We start from the raw sequence: 23408 nt of genomic DNA, 5'->3' as shown, positions 1-23408 counted from the left end.
GTAAAATCTGGTGAAAGGGAAGGGGGAAAAGAAGAAAAATTCAGGTTCTATTTTAAGAGTGCTTCATGGCTAACCCCATATCACACACCCATAAAAACACACTCAAAGCAGATATGAAAACAGAAATATAGCCCAGAGTCAGTCTTCTAACTCTTAATAATCCCACACATGGAGAGCTTCTGAAGAATTTCAGGTATTAAAAAGCCTAAACTCACTGTACATCCTTATTACATTAAAAAAAAAAAAAAAAAGTTGGGATGCCTAGGTGGCACCGGACTCTGAGCAAATGACCCTTGATCTGGGCTTAGGTTGTGATCTCAAGCCCCATGTCATGTTCCAGGCTCAGTGTGGAGTCTGTTTGTCCCTCTCCCTCTGCTCCTCCCCAATTCATTCTTTCTCTCTCAAGTAAGTAAAATCTTTTAAAAATAAAAAAGGCAATCAGTGAGCATTTATTGAGCACCTATCATGGAAACTCACTGTATTATTTTACATAAACAATAGAATATACAGATTATAGAATATGTGTGTGTGTGTGTGTATATAAAGGCCTCCTTTTTTTTTAATAATTTTTTTTCATTTATTTATGATAGTCACACACAGAGAGAAAGAGAGGCAGAGACACAGGCAGAGGGAGAAGCAGGCTCCATGCACCGGGAGCCCGACGTGGGATTCGATCCCGGGTCTCCAGGATCGCGCCCTGGGCCAAAGGCAGGCGCTAAACCGCTGCGCCACCCAGGGATCCCTAAAGGCCTCCTTTAAAAGTAGTGTTTAACTGTGCCAGAAACTTAACTAGGAAAATGTTATCTGTCTATAATAGTACTATACCTAAGAGGCACAACTTAAAATGAAGCATCCCAATCACCTTAATGAATTCTGTTTAAACTTGATGGAAAAATTACTTACCCCCATGAATTATACGTTCCATAAGGCTGACAGATACTAAATGCAAGCCATCACTTATGTTCCCCAATTTAAACACAATTTAAACAATGTATATTAAATTTAAACAATGTGAACAATATAAATTAACTCTAGGAAGCTAAATCGACAGAGTCCTGACAGAATCTAAAGAGTTTGAATTATAATGTAGACAGATGTTTTATGGTATTTAAATTGAAGAATGTCTCCCTACTGCATGGCTTTATAAATTTTTTTTTTTTAATTTATTTATGATAGTCACAGAGAGAGAGAGAGAGAGGCAGAGACACAGGCAGAGGGAGAAGCAGGCTCCATGCACCGGGAGCCTGACGTGGGATTCGATCCTGGGTCTCCAGGATCGCGCCCTGGGCCAAAGGCAGGCGCCAAACCGCTGCGCCACCCAGGGATCCCTACTGCATGGCTTTAATTGCAGGCTTTATAAATAATATCTAATAAACTTCACAGTGGAGGATTTAAATTAAAGAGGCTACTCACTACTTTCCTTACACTATTCCGGTATAATGCTAATAAACACATGCACAAAAATATCATACGTGTCAGACAGGTACAGAAATACAATGTAAAATTTAGATTTTAGAGATCATTTAATAAATTTGTCCATACTTTTTTAAAAAGGCCACTGTACCTTTACGTCAGATTCCCTATTAGGAAATCCAAGCAATGTCACCCTTGATTAAGATACTCTGAAGCTTCTGTTAAGTCAGTTCTACTGACAGCAATAGTTTTCACTGGTTTTAAAGTTGGACTGTCTTTGGTGTGATGCTTACCCAGGCTGACTTAAAATGGGAGATTCTGCAAAAAGCACAATATCTGCAATCTAACTCTTAAACTCAATGAATTCAGATTCATTAGCTACTCACAGGTACCTGTCCTCAAAAAAGGATGAGGCTATAGATAGAATATAAGGCAAAGTATATAGAATTATCTAATAGTAGAGCTAGATCCTCATTTTACAAGTGAGACAATGAGGTATAGAAATAACCAACACAGGAACATAAGAATATTTAAACATTTTAGAGCTTTAAAATACTCATCATTTTGTTGTATTTTATCTGCATTAAGGCAGTTAGGCATTGACAGAGAAGGACCAGATAACATAGAGGCTGAATCTCATAAAGTGAGATTCTGTAACAACATAGAGGCTGAATCTCATGAAGTGAGATTCCATGCAATCGCCACAGAGGGCCATATTATCTGCATCTAATGAGAGGGACACCATTTAGATTTGAGGGCACCCTACAAGCAGCTGGCTACAGTTTTACATTAAACCCCATTGTCAGGAGTCAGCAAACCAGTCTGCCACCTGTTTTTGTAAATAAAAGTGTTATTGGAACACAGCCACACTCTTCCACTTACTATTGTTTATGGCTGCTTTCACACTATAACAGCAACTGAGCAGTTTCAACAGCAAGCCATTCAGCCTGCAAAGTCTAAAATGTTAACAATCTAGCTCTTTACAGAAAAAGTTTGTCCAACTCCTGCCCAGTATCTTATCTGTTTCTCACTTAAATAAGGTTATAACCTTAAACAGGAAGGCTACAAAAATGGCTTCAGGAAAAAAAAAATCTGTAAAACTTACAAAGGGTCATTCACAAAGGAAGATGACCAAAGTTCTGAATATAAACTCTAGAAACTATTTAATTTTAGAAGGTAATTAAAAAGCAACTTAAGGCAGGGTGATTTTAAAATATTAAATGGTATTTTCCATTTTTCTCCAAAAAGAGAAACATCTCTCTAAATGTAGGTAGTTATGTCCTCTTCTAGTTCTAATGTCACCCAATCCCTATTTTTTATACATCTACCAAATAGGCTATAATCACTTCACACAGAAAATGTCAAAACAAAAAACAAACAACTAAATGAGAGCAAATGGGAATAGGACTTTCAGGATTCTTTTTTTAAACCTAACTTGAAAGGGACTATCAAGCATCTATCCCCCAAAAGCATAAGCCAGCCTTCCCATAATAGCAGGCAACTGTCAAAGAATATAAGCTCAATAAATGTTACCTGACTGACACAGCCTTAAAAACTACAGTCATTTAATAATGATCTAAACCTAGGCATCCAATTCAGGTCTTAGTGATCTTCTGGAAAAGCTAAGGTCTCTAATAAATCATTTAAATTCTTGAGGTTTCAGTCACAACAAAAATGGGCTCACCACCTTTTCTACATCATCAACCTCCTCACTCTGGTAGTCAGAAACAACATCCACAATCTCATCAATAGAATCATCGGTTTTCTCATTCTCATCTTCCTCGTCCTCATCTTCCAAATCCAAAAGAGTCAAGTCAGCACTGCTTCGCCCACCCTTCGTCTCTTGCTTTGGTTGTATCTGTTCTGACAGCAGTAAGTGACCTTGAAAATGTCCTTCCCCTCTGCTCCCTTTTGTAGCTCTCCTCGGAACAATGGAGAAGGCTGTAGGACTAGAAATCCTACTCCAAGAATCACATTCAGTTTTTAAAACTCTGACATTTTCAGTAGTTCCACTTTTTCCAAGTAGATCAGGAATGCCTTCTTGTTGAAACATATCAGAATTTTCCTGACAAGTCTTTATTTCTTTAATTAACTGCTCATCTGCCTCTTTCTTGCATTCTTGTGAAGTTCCAACACATTTCTGGGTCAGAGGGCCCTTTGGGTGTTTTCTCCATCTCTCCCTAATATCGTCCTTTTCCAGAGAGTCTCCACATCCCTTCTCCTTGCCCTCTGGCTGTGGAATAGATTGCTGCTCCACAACTTTGTTGCCTGATAATTCAATTTTACTGTCTTCCTTAGAGATGATTGGAAATTCATTCGATTTTTTCTCTGGATTTTCTAATCCTTTCTGCTGTTCCACTTTTACATCACCAAGCTTTTTAAGCTGTACACTATTTACACTTTGGACTGTCACATTGCTGGCTTTTTTGGAAATAGTCTTAACTTCTAGGAGAGTCCGCTTTTCTTTGGAACTATTTTCATTTCTAACCCCATACTCTTCATCATCTTTATAGTCTTCACCTACTATGTGTGAAGCAGTGATACAGGAGGGCTGAGAAGGTTTAACAGTTATAGGACCCTCTTCTGTAAGGGATTCTTCATCTAAATGATCACCCCCATCTCCCAAGGAATCATGTAGGATTTCTTCTGAGGCAGCAGCTCCTGAGTTTTGCTTTATTATATTAGCTTCAGAATCTATAGCTTCTCCTTCTGACTGTAGAGTCTTCTTAGTGTCCTGCTGCTCTCTTTTCAAAAAGCTTGTTTCATCTTTCTGGTCTGCACTCTGGGACTCTCTCTTCATCTGAAGAGAAGCAACATGTTGAAGAATGGAACTGGGAACAGGCTTTTGTCCAGGGAGCTGCAACAAAGCAAAACTACCAGACTGGAGAGGAATAAGACTGGCTGTACCAACAGGCTGCCCTCCTGAGCTATAGGTTATTTTGGTTTCAGAGCCTGCTTTACTTGCAAAGCTTTGTGGTTCAGGAGGGGAAATCCTCAGGGTCAATGTACCAGACTGAGACACAAAACTAGGTCCAGAAGAAAGCAATGATGGTGCCTGAGTGATAACATTCACTGCTGGAGAAGACCCAACAGCTTGAATTACAGGATTCATAACAGAGAAAGCAGAGGATGAAGCAGAAGATGGTGGAGTCTCTGAAGGTTTGGAAGGAGTGGGTAACCGGATTCCCATCACAGAGCCTGGTAAGAAAAAAAATTTTTTTGAATTATTACCACTCCATATCAAGATTTCCAAGCATATGCTTTTCTTTTTGGACTGGTTAACTCAAAGAGACTAAGAAATCCTGGTGTATTAACAAGCCATATGGCCAAATGATTCAACAAAAGAAAAATTCATCAGAAAGATCTCCAATTTTATACCTGGGTTCCGAAACATGACAGGCTGTAAGTTGGGCTGGGTATTAGAGCCTCGAAGCTGATGCAAAGGGAGTAGCTGAACAATCTGCCCATTAGGATGCCTGAATAGATTCATTCCACTTGGGCTCCTAACAGGCTGCAAGACCATCCGATGCCCCTGAAGTTGTGTGTTTGGGACAGGTCTAAGAGTAGGAGAACCTTGCTGCACTGGAATCAGTAACAATCGAGGTCCAGTACGTTTCACTGTGTTAGGAGAGACCTGGGGAGTAGCCACTGGAATCTGAGGGGCATTTTCTGAAAAACAGGAAATGGAAACATAGTATCAGAGAATTTCCCCTTTAATACATGTAGGAAAAAATTATTATGACATAGGATTTGACCACATTACAGATAACTTCTAATTTGATTTATATAGTTGGTGAAATCCTACATCTCTATCATACATTACTTAATAGTCCTATGGCTGAGAACAATTTATCTTAAAACCAATTATCAACCAGACATTGTAGGTCTTTACATTCAGAATGGTTTAAAAAAAAAAAAAAGGAAGAGAGAGACAGAGAGAGCTCGTGCATCAATTGTCAAGAGGTGCATTTAAAGAAACAATGCCTCTGCCTAATGAAAAACACAGCAGGTCTTTAAATCTGGATTCTCATTAAAATTAAACAGGTCATTCTTTATAAAATTCTCTTCTTCAACCTTGTAATTCAGGTTGTTAACACTTACTAGAATTATGACTTCATTTCACAGGTCATACTCAAGTAAGATAAAGTCAAGGACTAAAAGTCATGAGGCATAAAAAAATTCCTTGGCTTTTAAAATTCACTGACAAATAAAGCATAAAGATCTGTGGAAATTATTTTTCAGAAGGAAAAAAAAAATACATACCCCCAAAAAATGGAATGAAATTAAGAGACATCAAAGAAGCAGGGAAATAAAGCCTGGTTAGGAAGAGGCAAAAGATAGTTTTAAAACAAACAGAAAAAGCAAAAATTTAATGCAGAAGATGTGAATTTAAAAAAATTTCAAACCATTAATAGCATCTAAAGACCCACTTTAATGTTTGGAAGAGATATTTAGAAATACTGAAGACACAGAAAAAAAGATTATGAGTAGTCTACAGATTTTGGCCATGGGGATAAAAAGGAGTAGCGATAATAACAAGCAAAAAGGAAACTAACATTAACATTCAAATTAGTGAACTTAGTTAATATTATTAAACATTTTTATTAGTTTGTCACTAAATAGAAAAATCAAACAACCAACCAAATCAGTTTAACACGTGACATTCTATTAGATAAGAACTCATACCCACAAAATGTATCAGGTAAGCACTCTACCCACAAAAATATCAAACTTGTAAAAGGAAGTTATGCTCCTAACGTTTACATGACAAATTATATATAAGATCCAAAACTATTCTTAAAAATAAAATGCAAAGACCAAACTGTTCAGGGCAGGGCAGGGTGGGGCAGGGCGGGGAGGAGTATGCAATTTAAACAAAAAACATTTATCTTATGTGAATTAAAAAACACGTTAAAACATTCTTAATTTCCTGAACATTTCTATTCAAAAAACATTTTAGAGAGTGATTCAATTCCAAAGTACTCTAATTCAGAGAATGAAAGCAGCCTTTAGCACATACACTAAATATGTGATTATTTATTCACATGCAGGTAAGGGGAAGAACGGAAAAGAGAAAAAGAAGGGAAGTTAAATGAAAAAGTCACAGATGTCTAAGTGCCCAAGTTGAGATCCTCTTTATAAACCTAGAACAAAATTACACATACCTAGAAATAGAAGTTACCAGAGTCAGCTCCACTTTTAAAAAGCAGGTAAGAAAATTTGTTAACATTAATAGTTCCTCAAGTGGTATTATGGAAAATATTCTTAGATGGATACAGAATAAGAATACCACCATATCACATTGTCAGAAAGTATTTTCTTTCTCAATTTGAATCTTCTGATTGTATACAGAAGAAAATACTAGTCTTTGATATCGTATCAGCATTTTCTAGCTTTCTTCATTAACAGAGTGCAAGCCACATGTTAACATATGGTAGCTAGCTAAAATATATTTCTTACTATTATTGTTTCTAGTGTATTTATGGAGTGAACCTCTGTTACTCAAATAATGTTGGTTTCCAATTACAGTAAAATTGCTCCTTTTAAAAATACATTTAAGGAAACAAAGGAGTTGACTTAAATAAAAATATTGAGTCAATAATAATACAAATGAGAATCAGAGCAAAATACCTGAATGTAAATTGAGGGACTGAAATCTGAGAACCAGTGAACTATAAAAAGCTAAACTACTTTATAGTTTCAAGATAGAATTAAAAAGGATAGAATCCGTAACATTTAGAACATCTGTTAAAATATGACAAGATATAAACCTTGGGATTCAACAGGAACTCGAAACAGCTTCAAACAATCTTATTTCTGAAATTACATCTTAAACTAACCATTTCTTATATGTTTACATATGGGAAGAAGAAGACAACCAATTTAATACCGTGATTCATTTATCCTTTCAAAAAACCTTCAACTTTAACTCCCAAGTCACTTCATTCCTAAAGTATCAATGGAGATTTGGACCATGTCACTAAAGGCAAAAATATTTAGTTGGAAAAATATCAATAGCCAAGACAGAATTATTGTTTATTATTTATTTCCCCTTAAATCCTTTGAAGTCTCACTCTTCTACACAGTAAGTCTCTTTGAGTACACTAAGAGAACCATTTATTTTAGCCAGCTGAATTAGGATATAAAAATTAGTGAAGTGTAGGATATTTCTATTTAGAATTCACTTAACCAAAACCAACTAAAGACAAACTAATTTTAACTGAAAAGTTGATGATCTTAACAGATTCCTAACAAAGAAATATGCCTCTTTATTTCTATTTCAATCAGTTCATACAAAATAATAAATAGAAGAATAATGTCAGTAGTATATGGGAGTTGGGCTGATTCACAAATGATTTTTACCAGGTAAAAGTACCTAGAATTTTAATCTTCAGCAAGGAGAGAGAAAAAGCTCTTAGCCTGGCTGCAGCATGGCAAAAGACCTCTGCTCTTTTTTTAATTAAAAAGAAGCACACAGCCCTACCACCCACCTACAAGGAACACCTACATCTGGGTTTCCTCCTGAGAGGGATGCACCTCTAGCTCTCAGCACACAGCAGTGCACTTCCTCCTGTGCCCACCTTGAGGGCTGCTGCTCTACTGGCTCAGAGCTCCACTCTAACATGCATTATTTCAGTATCCTTCAGACAGTATTTCCATTATGATGTCTTTGAGTATTTTTAATCTCCTAAGAAAATCTCTATCCCCACACTAAACCATCTGTTAAGGCTGTTCAATTTATCTCCAAAGTATCAGTTAACAGTTTTTATCACTGCTCTGGTTACAAAGCTGCATTGATTTTCAGTGATTTGTCCTAATCCTGTATTAACCATGACCTCTATTTTTTTTTACTGTTCAGTTTTATAGGAAGGTTTTCAGGAATACACATATCATGTTATAGTAGAAACACCTACACTGTTACCCTGATATATCTGTAACCCTATCAAAGCCATAAGTTTTATTAACAGCTGTACAGTAAACCAGCTAGTAACATCTAGGCCTTACCTGGTCTCTGGCTTACTGGTGGACTCCCATCAATTCCCGAGAGTATAATGGGAACAGAGCCCAGAGATGAAGTTGGTGTGGTCACCATGGAGGAAGATGCAGCTGTGGTCACCACGACTATGGAGGTGGAGGCAGTGGAAGCAACAGGAAGAGTTATAGTTGGAGGAGATGCTACCAAAGACTTAGGAAAAGCAACTGAAGCCACAGGGGTGGTTATCCCAGTCGTTTTGATAAGGTTCACAGTGGCGGTAGACTGGGTAGGTGTTATAGGGGTGCTGGTATTAGTTTCAGAAACCTCAACAACCCCTGCAGTGGTGGCACCAGAAGAATAAGTAGTTTCTTTAGTTCCCACGTCAGAAATAGTAGTCATAGGTGTCACAGCAGTAACATTCTCTAAAAACACTTGAGGGGTGGTAGTAGTGACAGCAGCAGTCACAGGGCTGCACACCTGAACTGGCTCAGAAGAAACCACAGGTGTGACGACCATTACTGGAGAAGGTCTGATACTGAACTTCTGTGGCCCTGTTAGGGGTTGGGGTGTGCTAACTCCAGGTATCTTCTGCTGCAGGGCTCCAACTTTACTCATCACAAACTGTGTGAACACACCACCAGGAGAGGGTCGAGCCGCTGCAAATAAAAATTTGCAGGTCAAAAATCTTCAGTTCTCATACTTTATCTTCTTAGTGATTGTGTTTATCAACATTTATTGTGCACCACTGGGTCAATTCCTTACAGGTACTACCTACCTGCATGATATGTGCCAATTTCCACCCATAGAAATCGAACACTTCTCTCAACACAAACCAAACCTTTGTAATACTACAAAAGGGGTTAAAATTGGGTGTACCTACTAAGATTCTTTTGACTGTGCAATATAGCCAAATTGCCAGGACACTAAAAAGACAATACAGCAGCACACAACTTCATCATCTAAACAGTGAAGAAAGTAAGGAGATTTTTTTTCCTAACTCTAATTTTAAAACTTGTTTTCGCCACTTCCTCCTGCCCCAGCACCTCCACCTCTTTACTGCTGCTATCCTCTTATGACAGTTAAGTTTTACATATTTCTAAAACATATAAAGACACTTTTCAAAAGAGGGCATGATACAACCTAAATTCACCAGTTAAAGCTACTTTAAAAAAAAAAAAAGGTAAAATGGAGGAGAAAAAAATGGAGGGGTCTTTTAAAGGCATACAATGCTTGTCCTCCATCTTCATACAACTCTAGCATTCAGCCAGTTTTTTCAGAGGAATAAGAATACAGCAATGGACACTTATACCTAATATTACTAAATAGATTTAAGCAAAAGAAAGAATTCAATAAACTTACTATATACACTCTAAATGCTAAAACACAAATGCTTTCAAGAAGGTAATTTATTACAGACTCTAGCACTGAAATGTTAAAAGAGGTTTTCATTCACAGAACAGGATGAATAGAATAAAACAACGCTCCCTAACTTATGTTTTACAAGAGCCCTTTATTCTAAGCCTATACTACAAACTCAATCCACTTTGATTTGCTAATAAGCTCCTTGGTTTTGTAAGTTCAAGGAACATACATAGGATTGGTTAGAAAAATATCAGTGCCCATAAAAGAAATATTTATTAATTAACAAAGTATTTAAGAATACATCTTCCCTTTTTAAAAACAAAAGTAATCTAATAAGCCTTTTCCGTATTAATAAAACCAATCTAAAAGTCTGGAAATAACTAACTAGAGTTCAGTTCATCTACTATCATGTGATCAGGAAGAGTTATCAAAAACAGAAAAAAGGTAAGACAGACATTAAGAGTAAGAATAATAAATTCTACTTTTCTCTGATTTTCACAACTTCCACATCTGTACCTACTGGCCAAGTACCAAGGCACAGGCCTTTTTAAAACATATATACTGTCCTACTTACCAATTGGTCTTTTTGCCGGGACAAATGCCTTCAGATTCTTCCCAGGGCGATTTGTTGTAGCGCCAGAGGAGGATGCCATTTTGCAATTGGATGTTGAAGGCAACAGGGTACGTGGTTTCCTGGATGCAGCCACCTTGGCATTGGATGCTACCTTGGAGATGACAGTACTGAGGGTTGAGAGGTCCAGGACTGAGGGTCGCAACCTGCCTGTGATATAAGCAGCTAGCCTATTGGCTGGATGCAATGCCCCCATCTGTCCCAATAGCAACTTAGCCTGCGGGTAACTCTTACCATTAACCTGAAACAAGTGGCAAAGAGAAATTCTGTAAAGATAAAATTCTCTTGCTAACTTATCTCCCTTGACAGGGGTTTCATTTTTACAAGGTTTTAAAAGTCTACTTTTTAGATTTCATGGGGAAAGAAATGGACTTTTTCCATTTGATATATAATCTAAGTATTAGAAGGTGGAAAAATAAAAAACTGCCATCTGATATTCTGAACTAATCTTATCTTCAGTTTGGTAGTTTGGAAACAATCTTAGGAACCCATCATATCTGCCCCTAGATATGTGATAGATACAGTCAAATCTAAGAAATCATCCAACAGTTTTACTTAGTAAGTAATTTTTGTTAAACTATGAACAATCATCAGCAAAAAAGGAGTAACTATGTTCCACAGAATCTGACAAAACCAAAGAAGTATAATGAAGCCCTCTCAAGAGTCCTGCCCTTTCAAGCATCCTTCATACTTTGAAAAACATATGGTGAATCTACTTTTAAGTCATAAGAAAGCCACTGTCGTAACATCCTAAGCCAGAAGGTCCCCTCAGTTTTCAAAAAACTTTAACTTTGAAGATACTGTCATCTCTCGGACAAAATGCAAGCTCAAGATAAATGCTAGGAGAAACTCAATTATAACTTTAGAAACAATCACTGAAGCATCAGAAGAAAGTGATCAATAAATGAGGTAAAAGATTTTTCTTTACTCCCTGAGTTGACATGTTACCCATCTGGAGCAGCACAATTGTTTTTTTAAAAAAGAAAGAAAAATAAAACCTTCCCTAATTTCTTACCCATATTCTCAAAGTCCTATTCCACGGTGACTAGAGAAGACATCCTTTTCCATTCCTCCTTTCCATAATTTAAAAGGTAGGTGGAAGAGGATCAAGTGTGGGGGAAAAACTGCTCTCTAAATTAGTAAGAAATTGGTAAAGAGAATAGCTACAGCAAACGACTCTCTCCTCAAAGACACAAAGCAAAATTACTCTTTACTACAAGTGAACCCATGATTATTCCCAGAGAGATCAAGAATACCTACCTCTGCCTTGAGTTTGATATAAAGAATGTGATCTTTCCATACTAAAGGAAAGTTTACTATAGTTTTTCACAACAGTTTCTGGAGGTCTAGGTCAGATATCCCTATCTGTTCCTTTGGGACCTGCTCTGAAGACTATTTAACAGCTTTCCCAAAGCCTACATTATAGTGGTCTGACTGCTTATGCAAGTTCACATTTTATGGTGGCTTTCTGAGTCCTAGACAGGAGAACACAAATTTCTATTCCTGTATCTCAGAGGGTCAAGTCTCTGTTCTCAAAGTATCAATCAATAAATGAAGTAAGAAGAAAACACTGTTCTCATTAATTAAGAGATTAGAAATATCAACAGAACCAGTTATAAAGCACCATCAAGAATAAACTGCAATAAAAAGTTTTTAATTAAGTAGATGTCAGATTATTAATGGGACAGTCCACAGCCCAGAGAAGTGATCAAGCTAGTAAAGTCAAGTAACCTTAGCAAAAATGTCAGACACTGCTACCTATTTGCTACTCTGACATAAAAGTGCACTTAAGGTCACTGAGCAAGAGGAGGAAATTTTTTAATTATCGTTACATTTTAATTCAAAACTTCTTTCAAAAGATTTTCTAGATGCCAGTGTAATTATACTAATATAGCCTGCCTGAATTACTAAACAGTAAGGGTATATTTGCACTATGACAATGATTTTATTAGCAAAAACCCTACAATGGACCAAATAAATAGTGAACTGTGGGGCTCAATTTTTAAAAATTTTATACATGTAACACCTTATAAATATATACTGCTATCTTAAAATCAATTTCACCTTGTTTTGTTTTGAAAGCTATATGCTAATAATAACCCCAAGAACTAGACTGAACTCCTTAGTATCCTTATTTAGTTGTCAAAGTATTACTAGAGCCCAAGTAATAAAATTTTAAGAGTAGGAACTTTCTGAGAAGACCAGAAATAAAATAAACTAATATAGGACTCTACATTTCCGTTTGTAAATGTGTCAAAAATTCACTCTAGGTATGCGCACCTAAACTAGGCCTATTATAAAAAGAGATGGTTTTGTCACCCAGTTCCCAGGAAATGTGAAGATAAATTATATAAGGCCCACAAAGGGCTCTGAAAAATCAAGATGTTATCTAAGGAGATAAAGGTGCTACATCCAGATTAAAGATAATTCTCACCTGGATAAGCCCAGATGTGCTTGAACTGGGTTTACGTTTATAGGCCACAAGCTTCCCTGCAGGAGAAAGCCCTGCATAAAAAGGCAGACCTTTGCCTCCATGTAATCTCTCCCTCACTGAATCCAGGGCATCTGTCTGCACAGGAGAGATATCATCCATTTTCCCAGGGGATAATGGACCATCAGGAGTCTCTGATCCAGATTTCTCAGCCATATCATCTTGATCTTGGCATGATGGCATAGATATTTTCACACGAGAAGAATAAACAGGAGGGTTCTTCTCACCCCGGCTCTTTCGCTGAGAAGCCAACTCAATGATGAAGCTGCCCACCTTAAGTGACTGTGGCATGTTGCTATTGATGTGCTGGGATAAGATGCTCAAAATCTTGTTCCGATCCTCCTCCCAGTTGCAGTCTGAGATGATTTCTATCAGTTTGGTGGGACCACCTGGTGACCTCTGATGCACATAGGAGGTAGAGGATTCCCCTTCATTGCAGGAAGACTTCCAGCTTTTTTCTGATAAGGAATTGAAAGATATTCCTGCATCACAGCATTTTTTACTGAACTTCAAAAGATTTTTATTTTCCCTAGATTCTCAAAGAAGTGCCAAGGGCACAGAAATTGAGCAGTTGCCCAGTGTCTGAATCCCAGGTACTTCCAGTGGTAATTTAACTCTCACAATTTGGGGCTTTCCAAGAAAAAGAAATATTCCAGAGAACCAGACTATAATAGGATAACTTGTTGTCTGGGGTCCCTAATAAAAAGGGAGTCCTACCTTAAGACTGCTCTAAAAAGCCATGACTATTATATAAAAAGGTGTTATCTTGCAAAGCATACCAAGGTTAAGATGTGATATAGTTTAGTGCTCTGCTATCCATACAGGAAAAGCAAGGACATATGCAACATGCTTTGTGACATGTGATGGTAGAGTCAATCCTAAAGGACAGTAAGAGAGAATACTATGGTTTTAAAAAGAAAGTGTTCTATTTCTAGTTTCTACTGCAAATACTTCTGTATTATTCTGTGACTCTGGATAGGACTGCTCCACTTCTACATTATGTATCGGTCATTTAGAGCTCACCAGGTATTTATATTCATGGCAGCTTGTTAATTGGATGTCTGTTTCACTAGATACCTAGACTTCTACATTATAGTCTCCCAACCAATGTGCTAATTACAAGTTATGTCAGGATACGATACCCTCAGCCTTCAAGGTGGTTGTGTTCTCAGACAGGTTCCCTTCACCCTAGCAGCCTCCTCCATATACCTCAGTATGCTACAGAAACATTTATCACTTTTTGTGTGTATTAAGCCATTTTAAAGGGCGGGAGTTGGGGGGGTCCCTGGGTGGCTCAGTTAAGTGTCCCACTCTTGATTTCATCTCAGGTCATGGTCTCGGGGTCCTGGGATCAAGCCCCACATCAAGCTCCACACTCAACTGGGAGTCTGCTTGAGGATTCTCTCTCTCCCTCTCCCTCGGCCCCCTGCTTGCACACTCTAAAACTAAATACATCTTTCGAGAGAGAGAATCACTAACCTTACCCTAAACATCTCTTGTAATAACATGGTGTATCAACATAAGTGAATTTTATTTCTTAGGAGTGATAAACAGACCAAGTAATAGGAAAAGACTTCTCTATCATCTCTATTTTTAGCAGAAGCTTAAAAAGGGGTAGGTAAAAATGTTTTGGGGTGTGTGTGCCCCCCATAATTACTATTAAATGATTTAAGACTTAATTTTCAAACAGACCTTGTGATTTATCAGAATCATCCTCTAGGTCACAGGTGATTGGTTTCAAGGGCTGCTGTTCAGAGTCAGGCTCCTAAAGAAGGGAGTAATACAAATACTTCAATACGTAATTATTATCAAGAGAGACTAGGACATAAACATTAAATCTCTCAAAGAAGCCTAAACAGCAAAGAAACTTGTCAACATCTTCACATCTGCACGCACAGCTGCCTTACTATTATATAACCCTTGGCAAAAACAAGTGGCCTTGCTCTCTAATGTCCTTGACAGTAACTGAGTCACCAAGAAAAAAATTTACACCAGTGTATTCTAGTAAAGAAGGAAAGGTATTTGATGTTTAATGGAATGAGCTTCAGTTAATTTGAAAATTCACCAATACAGATACAAATCCTAATAATCACAAATAAATGATTTAATAAAAAGTAGAAATGCGGGGATCCCTGGGTGGCTCAGCGGTTTAGCGCCTGCCTTCAGCCCAGGGTGTGATTCTGGAGTCCCGGGATCGAGTCCTGCATCGGGGTCCCTGCATGGAGCCTGCTTGTCCCTCTGCCTGTGTCTCTGCCTCTCTCTGTGTCTCTCATGAATGAATAAATAAAATCTTTAAAAAAAAAAAAAAGTAGGAATGCTTAAACTTTTAAAAATTATTTCAGCTTCAGAAAGAATAATACTTTAAAAAAAAAAATAAAAAGAAAAGAATAATACTTTAAATAACCTTAAAGGACTATTCTCTAGAATAGGTATGCTGAGAAACAAATTGATACACACAGCAAGTAAGATTTCTCTGCCCCACAAGAATCACTCCAAATTATTTTGATAGTAATGTAAATTCTAACACCAGCAACAGGGCAATGGGAGGTTAAAAAGACTAATTATGCAATTAAGTAAATCACCTTTACACTACAGTTCTCAGGATTAGACTGACATGAGCCCGGCTGCTGAAATGATGGGGACAGTGATGGGGACGGTTGTCTCTGTTCCTCTTTTTTTCGTTCATATACGCGAACTCGGGCACAAGTCATCATACTTTCAAAGTACAAGTAGACTGGATCCTTGTCCTCTTCCCGAATCTGTAAGTTTCATACAACAAAACATTCCATATACTGGGGAAAAAAAACATCCTAGACTCAAAAGAAAAAGGATGTTTAATCTTTATTTCTATTACAACATTTGAAATTTTTAAACGCAAAATTTAACAAGTACAGTTAATATATGCTGAATCTTGGGCAGTCTGAAAGGATCTGGTTCTCTATCAAGAAATCTCAGATCACATTAGAGCAGTGCTTCTCAATTTATCTGCAATGAGGATACACTTAATTACCAATCCAAAAAAGACCAATCCTTTTTTAAAATAAGTTTTCAGAAAAATGAAAGACATGTAAAATACAAGTCCAAGTTGCTTAGTATTAGATTTAATACACATAAAACTATTCTATCAAGTTGCTATAAAAAGTTTCTAAATATTTACTCTCATTTTCTATATTTATTTCACAGCCTTCTAACAAATAGTTTTGGATCAGCACAAAGACCACATTGAATGGCACTGCACTAAAGCATCTTTCTTCAAGAAGACTGAAGATTGAGATGGACTTAATCATAAATGCTTCAGCTCTTAAAAGAAGTATCAGCTTTTATCAATCAGCCTTCACAGTCATCAACTTATTTAAATCCTTTACTGTTACTGTACATAAAGAAATCATTTGTAAAAAGAGGAGTTACTTCCTAAAACTTTCCTTAATGCTTTCCTACTAATACTCAATATTCCACACCATGGGAATAAGTATCTTTAAAAGACCTTTGCTAGTCATGTTTAAAAACAAAAACACAACTTTATATGCTCTTCCTGAAGAAAGATTTGGCTATCCTTAATAATTACTACTATTCACTCTACTTTTATGATATTTCTAAAGTGTCAGCAATTAAGATGATTAAATAAGAGTGATGTTTACAGACAGGTTACTTAAAAACAAAATGATTCACAGAATATACACCAAAACTCTGATTGAAATCCATTATCTTTCCAAATGATTTCTGTAGCTCGCAACAAAAGATGAAACTCTGGGCTTACCACAGGATTGGGTTTAGGAGTATATGCTCTGGCAGGCTTAATTCCAGTGAGCACTTTGCCCTTCACAGTAGTAGGTAAAACTTCTGGCTGAGGCAACAACAACGGCTTCATAGGCTCAATGACGGAAGGCGTTGGGATATAAACTGGCTCTGGATCTACTTCACCTTCTACTTTCACCCATAATGGGTAATGTCGAACAGGCTGTTCAGGCTCTGTTTCACATATAGCTTAATAAAAAGAAGGAGAAGATTTTAAGTGCCTTTAGCACTACCAAAACAAAATGTGCTCCCTTACAGAGAGCAATAATTCATTAAAACAATCTAACAGATGCCCCCTAAAAAACCTTTAGTTGCCATCAAACACCTTGATTTATCAATTATTTGTTGAATATCTGTTGTAAGTCAGATACTGTTTTAGGCACTAGAGGGAAAACAGCTATGAATAAAACAAAGTCCTTGCCCTTATAGGGTTTATAATCTAGTAGGAACAAACTTAACATTTAATATAAAGTAATGCTAAGTGTCACATAGAAAAATATACCAAGGTAAGGGATGCAGAGTTAATAGGAGATATTTAGCATGATCAGAAAAGGCTTCCCTAGTATCCTAGAAAGATAATTGTTCAATACTATACTTTTTAATTTTACAAATAAAACAAGTATTGGGAAGCCTGGGTGGCTCAGCGGTTGAGCATCTGCCTTTGGCTCAGGGTGTGATCCTGGAGTCCCAGGATCAAGTCCCACATCAGGTTCCCTGCATGGAGCCTGCTTCTCCCTCTGCTTATGTCTCTGCCTGTGTGTGTGTGTGTGTGTGTGTGTGTGTGTGTGTATGTGTCTCATGAATAAATAGTCTTTTAAAAAAAAAGTATCTATTGAACCTTACTATGTACCTATTTTAAACACTTAATATGCTTTACCTCATTTAACTGTCACAATAGCCCTTGAGACATTATTATCCCCATTTTGCAGAAGCTGAGATTCAGAAGTCAAACAATAAGAGGCAGAGCCAGGATCAAACTCAATCTGGCTCCAGAGACACAGCAGTTACTGTTGCTCCCTGATGACAAAAACGTATTCAAAAAACAGCATGAACTCAGCATAGGAACAAAATGTATTAATGGAAAAGCAATGAAACCAGAGATGAAATCATACTATCAAGGTCTACACAAAGTAAAACAAGTATTATTCATCAAATTAAATGGAAGATCTAGGTTAAGAGGAAGCTGGCTTTATTCTCGAAGCAAACTGTCTATTCCCATAAAGCAGACAGCTGAAGAGAAAACAAAGATTGTATTTTACATTTTAATGATCCTCAGGATGAAGCCAGTTCTAAGTCTAAAATCCAAAATCCCTGCCTATGGTCAACTAAAATATGACTGAGCAGAATTCACATTTAATTCAAACATTTGGCTCAATCTTTCATAACAAAGCTGAATCAGAACTGCAACCTGATTTCATAAAGTATATTTGCTTTGAATATTAAGACTCCACTAAAACCCAACTCTATCTAAAGGGTTCCTAAGACTAACATCATTCAGAGCATAAGCACAAAATGCTGAATAAATATCTGAAGATTAAAATAAGGAGGAAAAACTCTTCAGAGAGAAAGTACTTGACCCAATAATTCTGCTAGTTAGTAGTCTTTGTGTAGGCAGACAGGGTTAGGAAGGGGGGGGGGGGTTAGGAGGCCAGTCATAGCTTTTTTAAGCTAAGAGAAGTTCTTTTAAGGCCTCCAGTCATTTCGTGATCTATGTCCTACCCACACTACTTGCCCAAGCACAATTCTGCAGAACTTCCTAGGTGTTAGAATTATATATTAAAAAAAAAAAAAAAAAAAAGGTAAAAACCTCCACAGTTAGGAATTTTAACACAACAGAAGGAACGCAAAAACTAAGTCTCTACCAGACCAGGAATTAGCCTAACCCTATCAGAGACAATAAATCAATGATAAAGTTCCCAGTGCTGTTTCAAAAGTAAACAATGACCTAACACACATTCTTGAGTCATTTTTGCAGGATTCAAACCTGTTTGAGCACTCCAACTGTGGACTAACTGAAACAGAGAACTGATGGTGCCAACCCTTGCTGGATTTATCGCTTCCATCAACTAGGACCTGGATTCTGTCAACCTAGGATGACTTTTGTCCCAATTCTATACGGAACTCTTTGTCAAGCCCCTTCACAAATGTGCATGTGCCCTTAGCTTAAAACTTCCACAATTTTGTTGTTCCTGTTGACACTGCTTTAGGAAATAGTCCTGGTATTCTCTTTACTTGTTGCAAGTAAAACCCTTCCTTTCCTTTTCTTCGGCTTGCTTGTGTTTTTTGGCTAGATAACCAAAAGTGTCAAACTCAATTTCAAGTAGTATCCATTGTCCAACTTTTATAACCTAGTTCATTTATTCACATAATTCACAAAGGCTTCTAACACCCTAGTATTCACAGATGTCTTTTTTTTTTTTTTAACCACAGTTCTTTTTAATCTCTGCATCAGAAATGCAGGAGGACACATTATTTCAATGTTTACTATGTATAAGACTTCACAGAATAACGAAAAAGATTGACAAAAATCCCTGCCTTTCCGGAGCTTACATTTAAGTTGGGGGAAGAGGGCAAAACAGGCAATAAACAAGACAAATACAGAAAATACATTGGATTGTGGTAAGTGCTTATAAGGGGGAAAAAAAAAAAAAGCAGAGACAGGAAATAAGTAGCATAGTGAGCATGTGTGACTATGCATTTTGAGGAGAGAGCGTCGCATTTTTAAAAGGGTAACCAGAGGTGCCTTCACATGGAGGTGGGTATTAATAGAGGTTCTACCACTCTTGATAAAACTTTATTGCCTAGTGTTGCTAATTATTTCATAAACATATTAATTCTATGACATAAGTAAAACTGCCTTCAAGACAAACACTACAGTCTTTGACCTCTTTCAATCATCTTTAAGGCTCTTCTAAACCTCCAAAAGTTAAGGATTGCACTAAGTAAAGGTCCCTTTTCCACTTTTTCTTTTGAAAATAACAGGCTACAAAACACACAGTACAATACTTCAAAAAAAACCTCTTAAAATATTTTAAGACATCTTAATCACTCATAGGAAATCAAAGACAACTCTAAAGTTTCAACTGTTGATAAATGGGAAAATGGTGTTCCAGTAAATAGGGGAGTTCATAAAAGGAGCTGATTGGGAAGGGTAGAGTTCAGTTCTCTTTAGGGCATGTAAGACTGAAATGCCAGCAACATAATGAAATAGGGGACACGATATGAATCAGAACTGTCAGGGCACCTGGCTGCCTCAGTTGGCAGAACATGCAACTCTTAATCTCCGTGTAAGGGGTTTGAGCCCCACGTTGGATGTAGAGCTTACTTAAATGAAAATATAAAAACTTAAACACAAAATCAGAACTGTCATTGTCAGGGACTACATCTGAAGCCATGAAAATGGACAGACTCCACACAAAGGCAAACAAACCAATTCCTTATACTTCATTAGCCCACTGTCCACTTTGATTCCTTTACACTGCTAGGGATGGATCCAAGATACAGCATTTCCCTGTTCCCCTTCACAATATACCAGGGATCCTCCTACTCTTCACCTGAAATCCAGGGGTAAAAAAAGAAAAACTACCAAAGGCAGAATTAAGGGGGAGAACCAGAATAGCGCATATTCACAGAAGCCAAGAACAGAAACTTGTTTCAAGAAGAGTGGTATCCCCTCTTTTCTATTTAAATGCTTCCCAGTATTACCTCACCAAAGTCCTCTAGCATTATCACTGCCTTCTGGGTTCTCAATAAGCCTATTGTTTATGACACAACAGTATGGCATATTTATAATTGTGGAACTTAAAATTACAATAAATAGGAGCACCTGGGTGGCTCAGTCGTTTAAGTGTCAGACTTCGGCCCTAGTCATGATCCCAGGATCCAGGGATCTAGCCTTGAGTTCAGCTCCCTGCTCAGCAGGGAGCCTGCTTCTCCCTCTCCCTTCCTCTCCCCCATCCCCTGCTTATGATCTCTCCTCCTCTCCAATAAATAAAAATCTTTTTAAAAATTACAGTAAATACGTATCTATACACTTCCCACATACCTGTTTTGTGAAACTGAGCATAATCTCTTAGAGATGGACTTCATTTTAATTGTCTTTATCTTACCTCCTATCACTCTTAGCAGGGTCCATAGCAGTTACTCCAGAAATGAATAGTGTCAGACAAAGAAGTCTTAGAAAACTGCTATGCTAATAATCTGCATAGTATATTCCCCTCTCTCCCATTTTTGTATGCATTTTAAGCCTTTTTATTGTGAAATGTAATATCCAGTAAGTGCAAAAGCTATATATATATATATATATATACACACACACACACATATACACACATACACATACACACACACACAAACTCAAAATATATAAACAAGTACATACCTATGTAAATACTACACAGGTCAAGAAATGAAATACTGCCATCACTACACAGGTCAAGAAATGAAATACTTTCATCAACCCCAGGAGCCCTTGCATGCTCTTTCTCAATCACATTTCTTTCTCACAAGAGAAATCACTTAAATGATAACTACCTCTACACATTCCTTTTTTAAAGCCAAAATACATACCCCTAAATATCATGGCTTAATTTTGCCTGATTTTGAAATTTATATAAATGTAGCCATAGAAATATACTACTTTGCTTACATTTCCTCTTCACTCAACATTGTATTTGTAAATTTATGCTGTTGCACTTACCTAAATAATTCATTTATTTTTACTGTGATGTACTCTAATTATTCATAGTACTGCTTATTCAATTTGTTATTAGTTAAATCAATTTACATTTCTATCAGCAGTGTATGAGTTCCAATTTATCAACATTTGATATTACCATAAAATTTTAATTATAACCATTCTGGCAGGCATGCAGTGGAATCTTGCTGTGGACTTTGTACTTCTCTGACTACGAATGAAGATGTTCAACATCCCCTGCCCCCCCTTCATGAAATACATCTCAATGTCTTGCCCATTTTTTATGGGACTGTTTTTGTTTTTATTTTTATTTATTTATGATAGTCACACACACACACACACAGAGAGGCAGAGACACAGGCAGAGGGAGAAGCAGGCTTCATGCCGGGAGCCCGACGTGGGCCTAGATCCCGGGTCTCCAGGATCAGGCCCTGGGCTGAAGGTGGTGCTAAACCGCTAAGCCACCTGGGCTGCCACTGGGACTGTTTAATTCTGATTAATTTATAGACCTCTCTACATGTTCTAGATATAGATTCTTAGATGTTGCAGATATCTGTTGTCTCACTGTAGTGTACATTTTCACTTGCTTCATGTGTTAACGAAATTTCTCATTTTAACTTGTAAGGATTATTTTCTTCTGTCATGCTTAAAAAATCTTTACCTAATACGAAATCATACGTATATTCTTGTATGTTATCTTCTGAAAGTTTATTATTCAGCTTTCCACAATTAGGCCTATAATCTCATAGAACTTATTTCTTTGTATAATGAGGAATAAGTCAAGTTTCACTCTTTCCCATGTGAATATTCACCACAGTTTAAGATTATCCCTTCTGGGGTGCCTGAGTGGTTCAGTGGTTAAGCTTCTGCCTTTGGCTCAGGTCGTGATAAAATATCCCTTCCATATTCCTCTGCAATATTCCTCCAATTAAGTGCCCATATATGTCTGAATCCATTCTACTGACCTATTTACTTTATACTCAAGCCCATATCACCCTGTATTACATGTGGTCATTTTATAAGTTTTGACATCCAATACAGCAAATTCTCCCACCTTCTCACTATTCAAGATTGTCCTATTTCTAGGTCCTTTGCATTTCCAAATAAATTTTAGAATTAGATTTTGAAGTTTCACATAAAAAGCCGTCGTCAAGATTCTGATTAGGACTGCAATGAAATTACAAATTAAAATGAAACATGACACCTTTAGTAGAATATTGAGTCTTACTTGCTTCCCCAATCAAGAATTGCTCCCAAACAAAAATGGATGTTGAGAGAATTCCAGGAAGATAAAACAGGTAGCACCTGGAATTCCATTCATAAACAACAAATGCACCAACAGAATCTGCCTAATATAACTATTTTGGAATTATGGAGTCAAAGGCTTGCTTACAAATTCCAGGGAAGACTTGGGACAGTAAAATGGCCATTGACTGTGGTAAATTTCAGCTTTCAGCACAACAGTAGCTACCCATTCCCCATCCTCCAGTCACCAGGCAGGTAGCTGTGTGTGTGTATATGTTCCAGAAGTAGCTTGTAGCTTGTGGTAGCCAGGCAAAAAGGGTTCTGTCCTCCAAAACATCAGAGATCTCTGACTGCTGGCTGCTTCTAATCAAAGGTGCAAAGAGGTAGGCAGTCATTTTTGTTGCACCTCCCCCAACTACTGCAAGCCCTTCTTCCTGTCTTAAGCGACTTCCAAGGAATTTCGAAGGCTAACACCCTTCATTCCCCCCTTCAGTTTTTTACTTTTTCCCCTCTCAAGACCCAGATATTAAAGATGAGGATATTCAAAACCAAATGACTATGCATGAAAACAAAAAGGCTCAAAGACCAGAAAACAGACCAAGGTGATCTTTAACAGAGACTACCTAGGATAAAAAAAAATAGAAATAAAAATAAAATAAAAATAAAAATAAAAAAAATAATAAAATAAAATATAAAATAAAGTATAAAATAAAAAACTCTGGGGAAGAACGAGAATTTGATTTTCAGAGTTACAAATTATTAGATTCAAATGTCCAGTGTTCCACAAAACACAAAAGGA

At 37.1% G+C, this 23408-nt stretch overlaps 1 protein-coding gene and 1 long non-coding RNA gene across 22 annotated transcripts in view; one reads left to right on the top strand and one right to left on the bottom strand.

The window, feature by feature from the left end:
- Positions 1-18637, top strand: part of LOC140622839 (uncharacterized) — a 37135-nt gene extending 18498 nt beyond the window's left edge. For both annotated transcript variants that reach the window (XR_012022506.1, XR_012022505.1), the window contains 2 exons: positions 6465-6623; positions 16057-18637. This is a non-coding gene — a long non-coding RNA (uncharacterized lncRNA). The remainder of the gene's footprint in view (positions 1-6464; positions 6624-16056) is intronic.
- Positions 1-23408, bottom strand: part of MGA (MAX dimerization protein MGA) — a 173996-nt gene that overhangs the window by 16855 nt on the left and 133733 nt on the right. For 5 of the 20 annotated variants that reach the window (XM_072808577.1, XM_072808576.1, XM_072808579.1 and 2 more), the window contains exons 10-17: positions 16631-16857; positions 15456-15632; positions 14566-14638; positions 12817-13331; positions 10326-10623; positions 8419-9045; positions 4792-5082; positions 3101-4611 (exon numbers count right to left, since the gene is read on the bottom strand). In XM_072808577.1, coding sequence (XP_072664678.1) covers positions 3101-4611; positions 4792-5082; positions 8419-9045; positions 10326-10623; positions 12817-13331; positions 14566-14638; positions 15456-15632; positions 16631-16857 — 3719 coding nt within the window. Of the gene's footprint in view, positions 1-3100; positions 4612-4791; positions 5083-8418; positions 9046-10325; positions 10624-12816; positions 13332-14565; positions 14639-15455; positions 15633-16630; positions 16858-23408 lie in introns of those variants that run through there. The other 15 variants (XM_072808585.1, XM_072808583.1, XM_072808582.1 and 12 more) reach the window with 14 other exon arrangements.

Source organism: Canis lupus, chromosome 32 (assembly GCF_048164855.1).
Source record: "Canis lupus baileyi chromosome 32, mCanLup2.hap1, whole genome shotgun sequence".
Classification (NCBI taxonomy): Eukaryota; Metazoa; Chordata; class Mammalia; order Carnivora; family Canidae; genus Canis; species Canis lupus.
This window is presented reverse-complemented; position numbering and strand designations above follow the sequence as displayed.